This window comes from Ostrea edulis, chromosome 1, assembly GCF_947568905.1.
Source record: "Ostrea edulis chromosome 1, xbOstEdul1.1, whole genome shotgun sequence".
Lineage (NCBI taxonomy): Eukaryota > Metazoa > Mollusca > Bivalvia > Ostreida > Ostreidae > Ostrea > Ostrea edulis.
This window is the reverse complement of record NC_079164.1, coordinates 79,787,348-79,800,336: the sequence shown is the minus strand read 5'-3', so window position 1 is coordinate 79,800,336 and position 12,989 is coordinate 79,787,348. Positions and strand designations below refer to the sequence as shown.

The window sequence follows — 12,989 nt, the reverse complement described above, 5'->3', positions numbered from 1 at the left end:
TAAACTTGTATTAATCAAAAAACGTCCTTGTATGAAATTACATTTTAAAAATATATCACCAACATTCATAAATAACAAATCAATCATTAGAAAAAACAAATAGCCTCGCAGTGACCTCCATGCACACCAACAGCTGGGTATATTTCTAGGGGGAATACTTGTATATTTAAATACCATATTGTAATATTTCTAAATACTTCAGAAGCCTTTTCAGTCACATATATCTATTTTACACATGTTGTAAAGTTGTTGCTCATTCTAAACTTTTTATGATTTCAGTCCCCATGTCCTTAAAGAATTGCACATATATATTACTGTTCCTGATTTTCATCGCATGCATACTAATCAACAAACACAATTTGTTAACCTTGAGAGTATTATTAAAACACCTACCTGCTTTGATCAGAGTAAGGATCTGTAGCTACTGACAAATTTAGTTGTAAAGATCTAGACCTATATGCTATTCTTAACAACAGTCACTGATTGTACAAACTGTACTATATACAATGAAATATGTTGAAGTCTAAGAAAAGTACGTGAATTTGATTTGGAAGACAGAATAATACATATGACAGGAGCAAGGCTGGTTTATAGTCCATCTTCCAAAAAGTAAACACAGACCTAAATAATCGCTAAAATACTTTTGTTTCTAATTTCAACAACGCCTGCCTGCAAAAACATCAACAGCGACAATTTTATCTTATGTATTTTTGTTTCTTTCTTCTTTCTTTAGCACGTAATAATGTGAATGAAAATTTGGCAGAGTGTCATCATAAGTATCCGAACTTTCTGTTTGTGGTGTCGTCAATAGGCTATTGAAAGTACCGTTTGAATTTTGTCCTGTATCCTCCTACTCATTAACAGCTACTGTAATATAGCTGTCACCATCCTTATCATCAGCTGCCTTCGTAGCATAAGAATGTGCATTCTTCTCAAATTCGACGTCGATCATCCTTTGGTTCCGCTGAAGAGCAAGTGTTACGTAGCTGTCCTGAAAGTCATCGTTTCTGTTTCCGACAACAGCGCCACCTTCGTCGTAGACGTCTTCTTCCTCAGTGGCGTTGAAAGTGGAAATTGCGTTGCGCCTATTAAAGTTAAGTACGTTGTAACTGTTAGATACTCTTGTCATCTGAGAGTAGTCTTCCTGAGGCTCGTCCGAATTATGGGTGGCAGAGTTGTTAAAGACACGTCTGGTCCTCAACTCTTTAGAAGTACATAAATTATTAAAATAAATTTCTGTGTATACTTTGAATGCATCCTATTTAAGTATTTGGTTGTACATGTTATTCAACAACTGCAGAAATAATACAAGCCTGATTAATTGCACGGGTAACACACGATGGTCCATGTCGTGACAGGCGTTGACACAAGAAAGAACCCTAAACGTTTATCATAGGTTTAAATCTGTACTCACCTCCAGCTAGTGACGTCGCAATTTGAATGAAAAATTCTGGAAGGGACGCAAAGCAAAGGAATAAATAAACAATTGCACTGTATATAGAAAGTAAATACATTGTACTCTGTTTGATGCCTTTGTGATATAAATTTATAGGGTTCATAATGAACATAGAAACCTGAGAAATATTGTCCGAGAAACTTTAATCTGCAAATAGAAACAGGAATATATTTATTATTCTCATATATTCCGTGACGCACGGTACAGGGATACACAAATGATATCGTGCTAGAACGTATATGTTGATCTTGCATGGCAACGCTTAATTGTATGTGCTATGTTACCAAACTCACTTTCACAAAATGATGTATTTTAAGTATTTCATCAAATAAATTGTGTTATCTTGTTAAATACCATTCCCAAACATGCTGTTCATTTGTCCTGTTTCGTGATATAAGGATTATATAAAAAGAATTAAATATAAAAAAGAATTAACCTTTGATTGTACAGTTCGACGATGATAACTAAGATTGATCCGGCGCTGAATATCACAGCCAATAAAACAGGTAAAATTATGCGTCACTTGGGCAACTCTTGTATTCAAATTAATGATTGCTAAAGACGATGTATTTCTGATACAAAAATGTCTGCCTGATTTGAAAGCTATTTTTCAGAATGAAGTTAATACCCTAGTACCAAAAACATATATTATTGGATTAAATCTATGATGTTTTTTAGTGGAGAAATAACAAAACAGGTTAATAAAGTGAAAGGAAGTTAATAAAGTGAAAGAAAGTTAATAAAAAAAATGTATGCACGTTTGCGGATATTTACTTAATTAGATTTATTATTTTCGTGTCATTAAAACAACGGACCACTATACAATGATATAAATAATCACAATTAATTTATGCATTCATTTCCAGACAATCATGGAGTAACATTTAGCCCCTCCCCCTTTTGGGTTTAAAATTTTGAGGTTTGATCTAAGATTTTTCTCCGTTTCCTACCCATCCCTTAACTTTCAAAATCGACAATAAACTGTGCCTGGGCTCACTATATCTGATACTAATTATAAATAACCCTAAGTGCTCGTCTACTGAAAGTGCCCAAGTTATCGCAAAAAAGGTAATCTCATTGGGCATACTAAAGATAAAAACCGCAACGGAATCGTAGACGAAATAATGGTTGCGATATTCCGTATTACCGTTACGCAATACTGATAACGTGTGATTCCACCCCGCTATTATGTTATTGTGTTACCAGTTATATAAATCTTTAAGCAAGTGAGTCGTTCAAATATTTTTATCTGCTAGACCAGCTTTAACACTACTGTCTACGGTTCCAAATTATTATTATTTACACATACACTGTAACACAATAGTCTCCTAATAATAAAAACACAATTCATCAAGTCATGCTCAGCCGAAATGATAGAAGACTGCATCCGATGTTAACAAACGTTATCGAGGATTCAATGAGTTTTCAATTTAAAAATATTACATTCGTGAGGGTTTTTCTGTTATCAAACATTACGGACCTATTTCTTTCATGGCGATACATAAGGTTTTCTAATATATTCCAAACAGCAATATGAAATCAGCGAACATTCATGAACATGTGTAAGCACTCACGAAAAAAGACATGATAGGTGCCTACATATTGGACGGGCCTTATATAAACAAATTCAAAGTTTACCATCAATAAAACTTAAACCTGTTTGATCCTAGTATTCTTACTCACCTCAGATTCGCATGCAGTCCTTTTCTATATTAACATCAAAACACCATCAAATCTTCTATATCAACTTTTTCTTTATTGACATGTGCTTCGAATGAATGGAAAATATGGCGCCAACTTCTGACGCAATTTATCACGTAATAATAACGATGTCATTAAGCCCGAATTGTCAGATAGCGGTCCATATGTAATTTTGCGCTTTATAAATGAATAAAATAATAATAATAAGATAAATCTGGATGAATCTCATTCCTCTCAAATCCGGTGCATGTGCAGTATTCTTGTTAATTACAAAGCCATCATCTTATGAATCGAGAAAAGTAACATATCATTAATTGGGAATTACCTTCGTGTATATTGATTGATTGATTGATTGTATCTCTCGGCCACCGCGGCGTCTTCGTGTATATAGCACAGATTGTTATTGTAAAGGCTTCAATACCTGCTTATAATCATAAACATTTAATTTTGATAATAAAAACTCAAATGTCTTGATATTCTGCTTGCACATTTCAGCCACTAGGATCCCGTGTATATACAGGAACGCCCACAGGCCCACAGAAGCGGCATCTTAAGACAGTTGCTATAAATAGTCACCGTCTTAAACAAACCGACACATATTCATTTTGTTTTATTGCATGTTTAACCCAATCCGTCGCCCACACTCACATTTATTGCTTTTTAGAAAATTCAGGTAGAAATAACTTCCTGATGGATATGTATTTGAGGAAATATTATTTTTTATAACATAATTCATTACCGTATGTAGTTTACAAGCAATGGTGGAAGAAATTGTGCATAAACCATGATGTCCATTGCATGTTACGTATTGCTCTTCTGTTTACATTTTGTTCATTCAAAAGCTGGACTCGGGGTAGGAGTCTGCGGTCGGTAAGTAATGATCACCATAAATAAAATGTAAACCATTTAACATGATTGAAATTTGATAAAACTCAGATTTGGAAACAATAATGCTTACATTTAGGAACAATCATGCTTATATTTATAACGTCAGACACAAATCGCGTTAATATCGTGGCTTATTTGTAGAGATCCTTTGAGATGCTGTGTGAATTATCGACAGGAGTATACATTCTGCAATCGTAAGCAATTTAACTTTTGTTTTTGAATAGTTTAAAATCACTGTAACCATATTCATCATTTCTCCCACCAAAAAAGGTGATCGGGTATACATGTATCGCTACGTCATCCTATTTTCATTCCCTCAAAAAATGCATTGCAAAACGGATATAGTAACGGGGCCATTCTTGTGTGGGTGAGAATGTTTCAGAGAGACTGTGTGTGTGTAACATTGATTGATTGATTTAACTCTCAACTGTAAAATTAGTTTTGTATTCCTTAGTTACAGGAGTTGTGATCGTTATCTTCACCTTTTCACTGAGCTTGTAAACACTTTACAGACAGCATTTTCTGCTTGATTCATTCTTCACATGTAGCTTTGTTATCAAAAGAAAAATCCTTGATTTTGGATCAAATGTTCAAGATCACTACAGGACTAAATAGCAAAGGCTTGCAAACACTACACAGGCTAAATTACTTTATGCTCAATTGATTCAATACTTCACTTGAAAAAAATATCTTTCTAAGGCCTTTAACGCAACATTTACATTCATTGGTATTTCGGATTTCACATATTTCGGTTGAGCATCACTGAAGAGACATTATTTGTCGAAATGCGCATCTGGTGCATCAAAATTGGTACCGTACAAGTTTTACATGATGACCCCTGGGTCGAGGCCTTTGCTGGTGGACTGTTAGTCCCCGAGGGTCTCTACAGCTCAGTAGCTAAGTACTTCGTTACTAGCTTGAAAATACGGATGTATATCTAATTGCTGTTATAAAATTTAGAAATTCATTTCAAAATTAAGGATTATCTCCCTCACGGATAGCTCTTATCCTTAGACGAATTTGACTCCACTTTTTTGGCACACCGTTTTCCCCTATAATAGCTCTAAAACTTCATTGTTATTTCGGATTTCAAACATTTCGGTTGAGCATCACTGAAGAGACATTATTTGTCGAAATGCGCATCTGGTGCCGTATAAGTTTTACATTTAGATATACATTTATCTACTACGTTTTATCTATTAGTAAAATTCATTTTTATTTATATTCGATTCGATATATTACAGTCAAAGCGAAAGTCACCACAGAGTTTATCACATTTGCTTCATATTTTGATATTTTATAGCACATCAATTTTATCGGCAAACTGAGAGCTCAACTTTATAACAAACGGGATGTCTTCAACCTCTCCATCTTCAACTTGAACCTGTTGTAAAGTCGAATGCTGACTTGTTTTACACCAATTGTTAGACCCTTATTTACACACTGATTTTGAATACGGGTTACTCCGTTTACCTGATCAAGCTATAGGCTCAAGACGAATGTGACCAGTCGACAGGGGATGTTTACTTCTCCCAGGCACCTGATCCCACCTCCGGTATATTCAGGGATCCTTATTTGCCCAACTCTATTTTGTATTGCCTATATCAGTTATGACTTGTGAGATTGATCACTGTTCGTAATCTTCATCTTTCATATAGCATATTCTATTATCACGTTTATGTGATGTATTTGCCTCTCAACGGATTCGATACGCTAGAGCATGTTCTGCGTGTGACCAATTTTAAAATCGAGGCAATCTACTGACAAAAAAGTTAATGTTACATTGGTTTCAACAATCTCGTTTGAAGTCAGCATTTCGTAAATTCTATTTCGTTAGAATGATCTTATTTGCAAATACAACCTGTTGTCAAGTATGCTTACTTGTTGCATAACAATTGTTAGGTCGTTCTTTACACATTGGTTTTGAGTACGGGATACTCCGTTTACCTGGTAAACCTATAGGCTCACGGCGGATGTGACCGGTCAATAGGGGATACTTACTCCTCTAAATGACCTTCACCCACGTTTATTATGCCCGTAGGTTCGTATTATCCCTACTCTTAATTATTCCCTGTGGGATTTAAGAGATTGGTCTATGTTCATTATCTTCACTTTTCTTGCAGCTTTGTTATCAAGAGTGAAAGAACACTATTGAGTTTGGGATCTAAAGATCACCACGGGACCTCATGGAGGAAACTTGTAGGCACTCATTCTGAGAACTCCTATTATTGTTTTATGTCCCATTCTCGACATTTTTCACACATAAAGATACGTCACCAGCCTTTTGTGAAATGCCAGAAATTTTGATCTATGCATGACGTTTACCTTATATCCTACTGCAGAGAAAAATCTAGACATTTGATTGGACGACAAACCGGTAATATGAGGCCCTATATTATATTCTGCCAAGAATAGATGGGGTACAAAATAGCTTCGATAGATCTAGATATATACTTAACCGCTTCGTAAAATAAACATCATTTAAAAATATTTTTTTAAATCCATCGTTTAGTTTTCGCAGTTTCAGAAATTATAGTAAAATCACATTTATTTCCGTTAAATAATAAAAGTAACATAATAACGATGTGTACCAGATAGTGTGTTATCGGTCACATATCCCTTTCATCTTTAGCTGTGTACCAACGCGTATCCAGCCGTGAAAAAGGAAACCATTGGATACACTACTTCTAACTATTTTTACAAAACAATCCACATCAGCACTCCAAGATCAATAGAAACGCCATTTATCATGCCACCATCAACTCAAACTCTACTTTCACTCCGCACACATTAATATTTTCCTGTACAAAATTCGGAGCTCGATGGCAAAAAACCTCGATGATATTTTCCCCGATTTTTGCATGACCTTTTATCCAGCAGCAAATACCAAATGTTCCATACTTCCAGTGATGCATAATTCACAATTTAAACACAGATGCCGTAAGTTAAAGAATCAAAACGATGACGAACAACAAGTTTACTGTGTGACCTCACAGCTGCTGCCGCACCATTTGGGTTTAGGCTAAGGTGTTAAAGGCCTATACATGTATAATATATATATTATTGATAACTATCTCACATCAAATGTAAAGTTAAAATTAAAAAAATAAAATGCAATTGATCTTTAAAAGTTATTTCTTAAATTAGTTCACAAATGTATAAAAAGAATTATAATAATTTCTTTCCAGTTTTGTTTTTCAGAACGCACCCCCGTCTTCATTGTCCGATTTCCACATTGATCGCTCTGCAGTAGGACATATCCGTTATATGGATTCTTGGCAGGGTATATGGACTCGCATTCCATGTCAAAGTATATAACAGCTTGGGAGAGAATATAAACATTGACGGGGAATGCGAGTCCATATACCCTACCAAGAATCCATATAACGAATAATGTATCATGTCAAAGCCTTCCGTGACACTATACCTTTAAGGTCGTTCGCAACACTTTTCACATTTAATGCCGATGTTGTAGATTAGACCTTTCTCCGAAAAAATGGGCTAAGCATAGCATTTCCCCTAGGAAGAATAAACCCAGACCCATCTTTTGCCCTAGGTAGAATCACCCCAGTGTAGAATCTCACAACTGTCCGTTTCCAGTAGTGTAGGATTTCCCCACAATAGTTATCATATTCCTGGAAACCTGGCTGTATACAAGTAGTAGGAAAAGTACTAGATAATAGAATTGCCCCATAGTTAGGTTTCTCCCACCCGATTTTGGATTTAATTTTAGTAGTATGTCCTTCAGATAGCCAATTGCGTTGTCAACTAATACTGTATATTGATTGATTGATATTTTCCGCCACACTCAACAATTTTTCTGGTGGCGCCCAGATTTCAATGGTGGAAGAGAGATCCCAGATACAAAGTACGTGGGAAGAGGCCACCGACCTTCCGAAAGTAAACTGGGAAACTTTCTCACTTACCGGTGCGAGCGGGATATATTGCATACAAAAGTATGAGGGTTTTTATACCCCCCGCAACAAGTTGGAGGGGGGGGTATACTGGAATCGGGTTGTCCGTCTGTCTGTCCGTCCGTCCGTCCATCCGTCTGTAGACGTAATGGTTTCCGGGCTCTAAAGCATTATCCTTTCCACCTACCGTCACCATATCATATATATGGACTACCCATGGGATGAAGATGTTCCCTATCGATTTTGGGGTCAAAAGGTCAAAGGTCACGCGCACTGGACATCGAAGTAGCAATATGGTTTCTGGGCTCTAAAGCGTTATCCTTTCCACCTACAGTCACCATATCATACATATGGACTACCCATGGGATGAAGATGTTCCCTATCGATTTTGGGGTCAAAAGGTCAAAGGTCACGCGCACTGGACATCGAAGTAGCAATATGGTTCGGTTTGTCATGCCATTTGTTTTTTACACTCAGAAAAGAGATAGTTTATACCTATTACCAACACCCTTTGGGAGATTGGGGTAAGCTGGGGGTATTCTTAGTGAGCATTGCTCACAGTACCTCTTGTTTTTAATGAAAAAGCATTTTAAAGTAAAACTTATACGGTATAATCTTTACTCCTTACACCCCGCACTTTTAAATCTACACAAAATAACTACCATATCATCGTAACCCAGGCGAGCTTGTTGGAGCAGCCGGCGTTTATTATGTAACGCCATACAAATGCACATATATACATACAATGCCATATTTTTTATGAACGACGCCAACATATACAGTATTACGAAAATATTTGAAACGAAAATATGAAGTTCTGCTTTGTATTAAGTGTTTAAATTGTTAACCCCATCACTGACATTAAAAACCGCCCAGGAAAAACCATAGATGGTTAACTATGGAAACCTCTGTCCGTGCAAGTGTAAATAACATCTTTAGGGCAATGCCGGACGAGCATTTAAGCGGAACTACCGTAGTAAACATTGAATAATGATAGTAATGTGAGCTAAACTTTGATATTTAAAAAATAAAGCTCGAGCGCCTCGTGTGAAGCGTTGGCTTAGAATAACCAAACACAAGACTATTACTCGAATTCACTAGAATTTTATTGGCCTTTCTATGGCCTCGCCTACTTTTTTGGCGCTTTAATACGTTTCTATCATACAATATTTTCCCAGTATTCTACGGAATGAGGGGAAAATCTAGTATAATTTTTACTCCTTACACCCCTCACTTTTAAATCTACACAAAATAACTACCATATAGCCGTAATCCAGGTGAGCTTACAATTTTAGTCGTCCAAAAGTTAGATATGAAAAGCAAAATGAATAATTTTCCCACAAACAGGAAAATATTAACCATTGATGTCACAAGATTTTTTGAAAATGACATCTGATTTTCAATACTGTCTTTGACATAACTGTCTTTTGATGAATCTGAAATCTGACGTCCGTGCTTTTTTTCAAATTCTGTCATTAACGTTAGAGTTCGCTGCGGTAGTAGCTCCACCAGAACGCAAAAATGCAGACCGATATTGACTTTATAAGAAATTCGCAAAGTTTCTTTGCTAAGAGGGCGTTGTCCGAGTCGTCCAAGGCAAATCCAGTGGAACTCACGATGTCCTCAATGTTCCTCTCCAATCTTAGCTCTGAAAATAAATATATGAACGAAAATAAAGCTTTAGTCAAATAATAATCTTACTATTATCGTATCGAAGATGTTGGAACTCCTAAGTGTTCCGTTTTCTCCCTTGCCCTTTTGGGTAATATAGGACGTAAAACACTTTTTGTTTTTAACACCATTCTCCCATGTATCCCCTTTTTTAAGCATTGACCAAAAAGGTGCAGATTTCCCCAACGGAATAGCTAAACTTCCTCTCCCCAGTCTGATATGAGTTAATTTATCAGTCCCTTACCGACGAAGTCGAAGGGGACTTTAGGTTTGCACTCCGTCCGTCCGTCCGTCTGTCTGTCCGTCAGTCCAGTTTTCCGCACTTTTTTCTATGTTCTTGCAGACATTTATTTTATATTTGGTACATGATATGGCGTTGTCATAACACGTTACTGATCAAGTTCGAATTTGGTCCCGGTCCGTTGATTTTTTTTACTTCGTTATGGACCTTGGACTTAATTAGAGAAATAGTTTGAATTATCAGTTTTCCAGACTTTTTTTGGTTGTGCTTGCAGATATTCATTTGATATTTGGTACATTGCTTTGCTATAGCAAGTTACAAATCAAGTTCGAGTTTCGTCTCGGTCCGTTGATTTTTCATTAAGTTATGGCCCTTGGACTTTAAAAAATAGCATGAATTATCAGTTTTCCGGACTTTTTTTGGTTGTTCTTGCAGATATTCATTTGATATTTGGTACATTACTTTGCCATAACAAGTTACAGATCAAGTTTAAATTTTGTCTCTGTCCGTTGATTTTTCATTAAGTTATGGCCCTTGAACTGAGAAAAATAGAAAAGAGTACTACACTCATTAAAACTTCTAGCACAGTAATACAACATATTGCTAAATTATTCATATCACCTACATGTCAGTTTATTGACTTGGTTAAATACCTAATTAAACCTAATTATAAATTTCTCTTTTTCCCCTGGTCTTGTCTCTACTCGAATAGTAGTTGATTCCTATCCTGGTTTCCCAATTTTCCCTTTTATCATAACCTACATAATGAACTTTGAATTTTGTTGTGGTAGAGTAAATTTTGCAACTGGTAGGGACTATGCATTGCCATGCAATACTCTCAAAATGCTTGTTGTTTTACAAATAAGTCTAGATGGAGGACTACATGTAGCCAGTTATTTTCCTCTCCCCAAAATTGCTTTAAAGCGTCTACCTCACTGGTGTTATGACACCACCATCTTGAATTAATTTTAATATACTTGGTATTATAATCTGTTGCGAACCTGTCGCATGTGTGAGGCCTCCATAAAGTATCCATATCTTTGAAAATGTGATTTTTGATCCCCCAGTCATCAATATCATAACATCTACTCAATGTATCCGCATGAACATTTTTATTTCTTGGTACCCAAACACAGTTAAGTGCGACATTGCTGCGAGAACATTTCTTACGAATTTCTTGTGCAATCCTATGCAAATGAGCCTTTCTACTGCCCACCTCTAATATTCTACTGACATTTTACTGTCTGTGTGCCAATCTACACTTTCACCGTGATTACTTTCTCCTATAGTATTCAATGATCTATTAACCGATTCTAGTTCTCTCCAAGTAGAACTCTCACAGTATTCGTCTCTTGTCCACAATCCTATAACTTCTGAATTATCATTGCCTTCTATAAATGCACCATACCCAGTATCAGATGCATTGCTATAAACGTTCAAGTTCGAGTTACTCTTGTGAACTTGAATATGATCTGAATTAAGGCTCAACAGATTTCAATTCCTCTGCTGACCGTGAATTCAACTCAATATAAGAGTGCCAACTAAAATTTGACAAAATATCTTGATACAAACACCTTGTGTAAAAATTGATCGCGTGTCCTACCGCGGCTTCCATAGATATGTAACACCTCCAAATTGTGTTGTAGTTCTTTATTCCATGGTGATGAAGTATATGTACAGTGTTCCCTAAAATATACATCAAGATGTCATTAAAATCTTTCCCATACAAGTCAATAGCATTCTTGATTAATCCAAAAATAATTCTATACTTTTTTATTGTTTGACTTACAATCAATGACCTCAAACAATATTCATATAACTGTATTATGTATATCACCATTACACAAATATTAAAACTTTGTACACAACACTTCCATCAAAATACACAACAGCAATATGCAAACACATACCCTAAGTAAGGTGCAAACGTGGTGACTAACAGCTATGGGCACTTCCCTTCTGAATAGTGTTGTATCGTACATGTAAGATGTACTATATCAAAATAAAAATATCAAATACAGACTCTATACATATTGCATGACCTTAGACTAATTATTACACTAACTGATTTCCATACATGTGCTATATTTAAAGTAACAATTAAATCATCTCAATACCCTTGTCTGTATAACTTTAGATGTAAACAATGAACTGCTGACACATACGGTGAACATTTAAACATGAAATTTATCTTCATAATTACTTCAAAGAACCGGTGCATCTATACCTAGAAAACTACATACTATGTTACTTGTTCGAAATATACAAAGTGCTAGTTGCATCACTATAATACAAATTTTCACAGTACCTTAGACCATTTCCTGTCAACTAAATGGCCACAAAAATATCACGAGAAATGACCAGCATGCAATGCACTGTTTCATATGACATTATAAATATTAATCAATAATTAGTTTTATGTCAAAGGTTTTCTTTAAATAACATAGCCCGAAATAATTTTCAACAAATAATGAAACTAAGAAATGATTACAAATAAATCCAATATTTCCAAACCTCATCAGCTTATCATTTAATGTTACATAATTTCACCCAATATGCCAACACTTAAAATAAAATGGTCAAGAGATAACGACCTCGACCCCAAATAAAGAGGTCCCCGGTTCAAATCCAATCATCACACAATATTTTGTTAAACTTGAAATTAAATTTCCTCTCTCTTAGAAATATAAGCTGACATGTGGCTCTAGCAATAGCCCTAACGTAGAACGTGTTTTGACCTGTTTGAATTAGTTTTAAAACATTTTTATATACTTCATTACCATCTTAATTCGCTCAAAAGTAACTTTCAAATTACCTGTCTCTGTATTCCACTCCAAACCCAACCAAACGGGGGTTTTGGATGCCATTCACACTTAGATTCAACGATCACAAAACCCAATTCAGAAAGATCCTTTCTTACAAGTCTACTAATAGACTCTGCCTCTGAAAAAGTTTTAGATCCTGCCAAACCATCATCCAAATATATGATTACGTGTAATCTTAAATTCCTCCAATACTGAACACCTTTTCTCAAAACGTTTGTAAAAATAAAGGCTGTCGAAGAAATGCCAAAAGGTAAAACGTTAAACACGTAATATTTTTTCTAACCATAATGCTC

The 12,989-nt window shown here is 35.6% G+C and overlaps 1 protein-coding gene and 1 long non-coding RNA gene across 2 annotated transcripts in view; one reads left to right on the top strand and one right to left on the bottom strand.

Annotated features, from left to right (window-relative positions):
- Positions 1 to 3,891: 3,891 nt before the first annotated feature.
- The window catches only part of LOC125679329 (uncharacterized), a 50,725-nt gene continuing 41,627 nt past the window's right edge, over positions 3,892 to 12,989 (top strand). Inside the window, exons 1-2 of the mRNA XM_056162302.1 lie at positions 3,892 to 4,027; positions 4,187 to 4,239. Coding sequence (XP_056018277.1) covers positions 3,942 to 4,027; positions 4,187 to 4,239 — 139 coding nt within the window. The 5' untranslated portion in view covers positions 3,892 to 3,941. The remainder of the gene's footprint in view (positions 4,028 to 4,186; positions 4,240 to 12,989) is intronic.
- On the bottom strand, positions 8,626 to 12,015 carry LOC125679509 (uncharacterized). The gene is made up of 3 exons (XR_008802376.1): positions 11,782 to 12,015; positions 11,446 to 11,557; positions 8,626 to 9,607 (listed from the first exon to the last, which is right to left on the bottom strand). It is a non-coding gene; the product is annotated as an uncharacterized LOC125679509 (long non-coding RNA).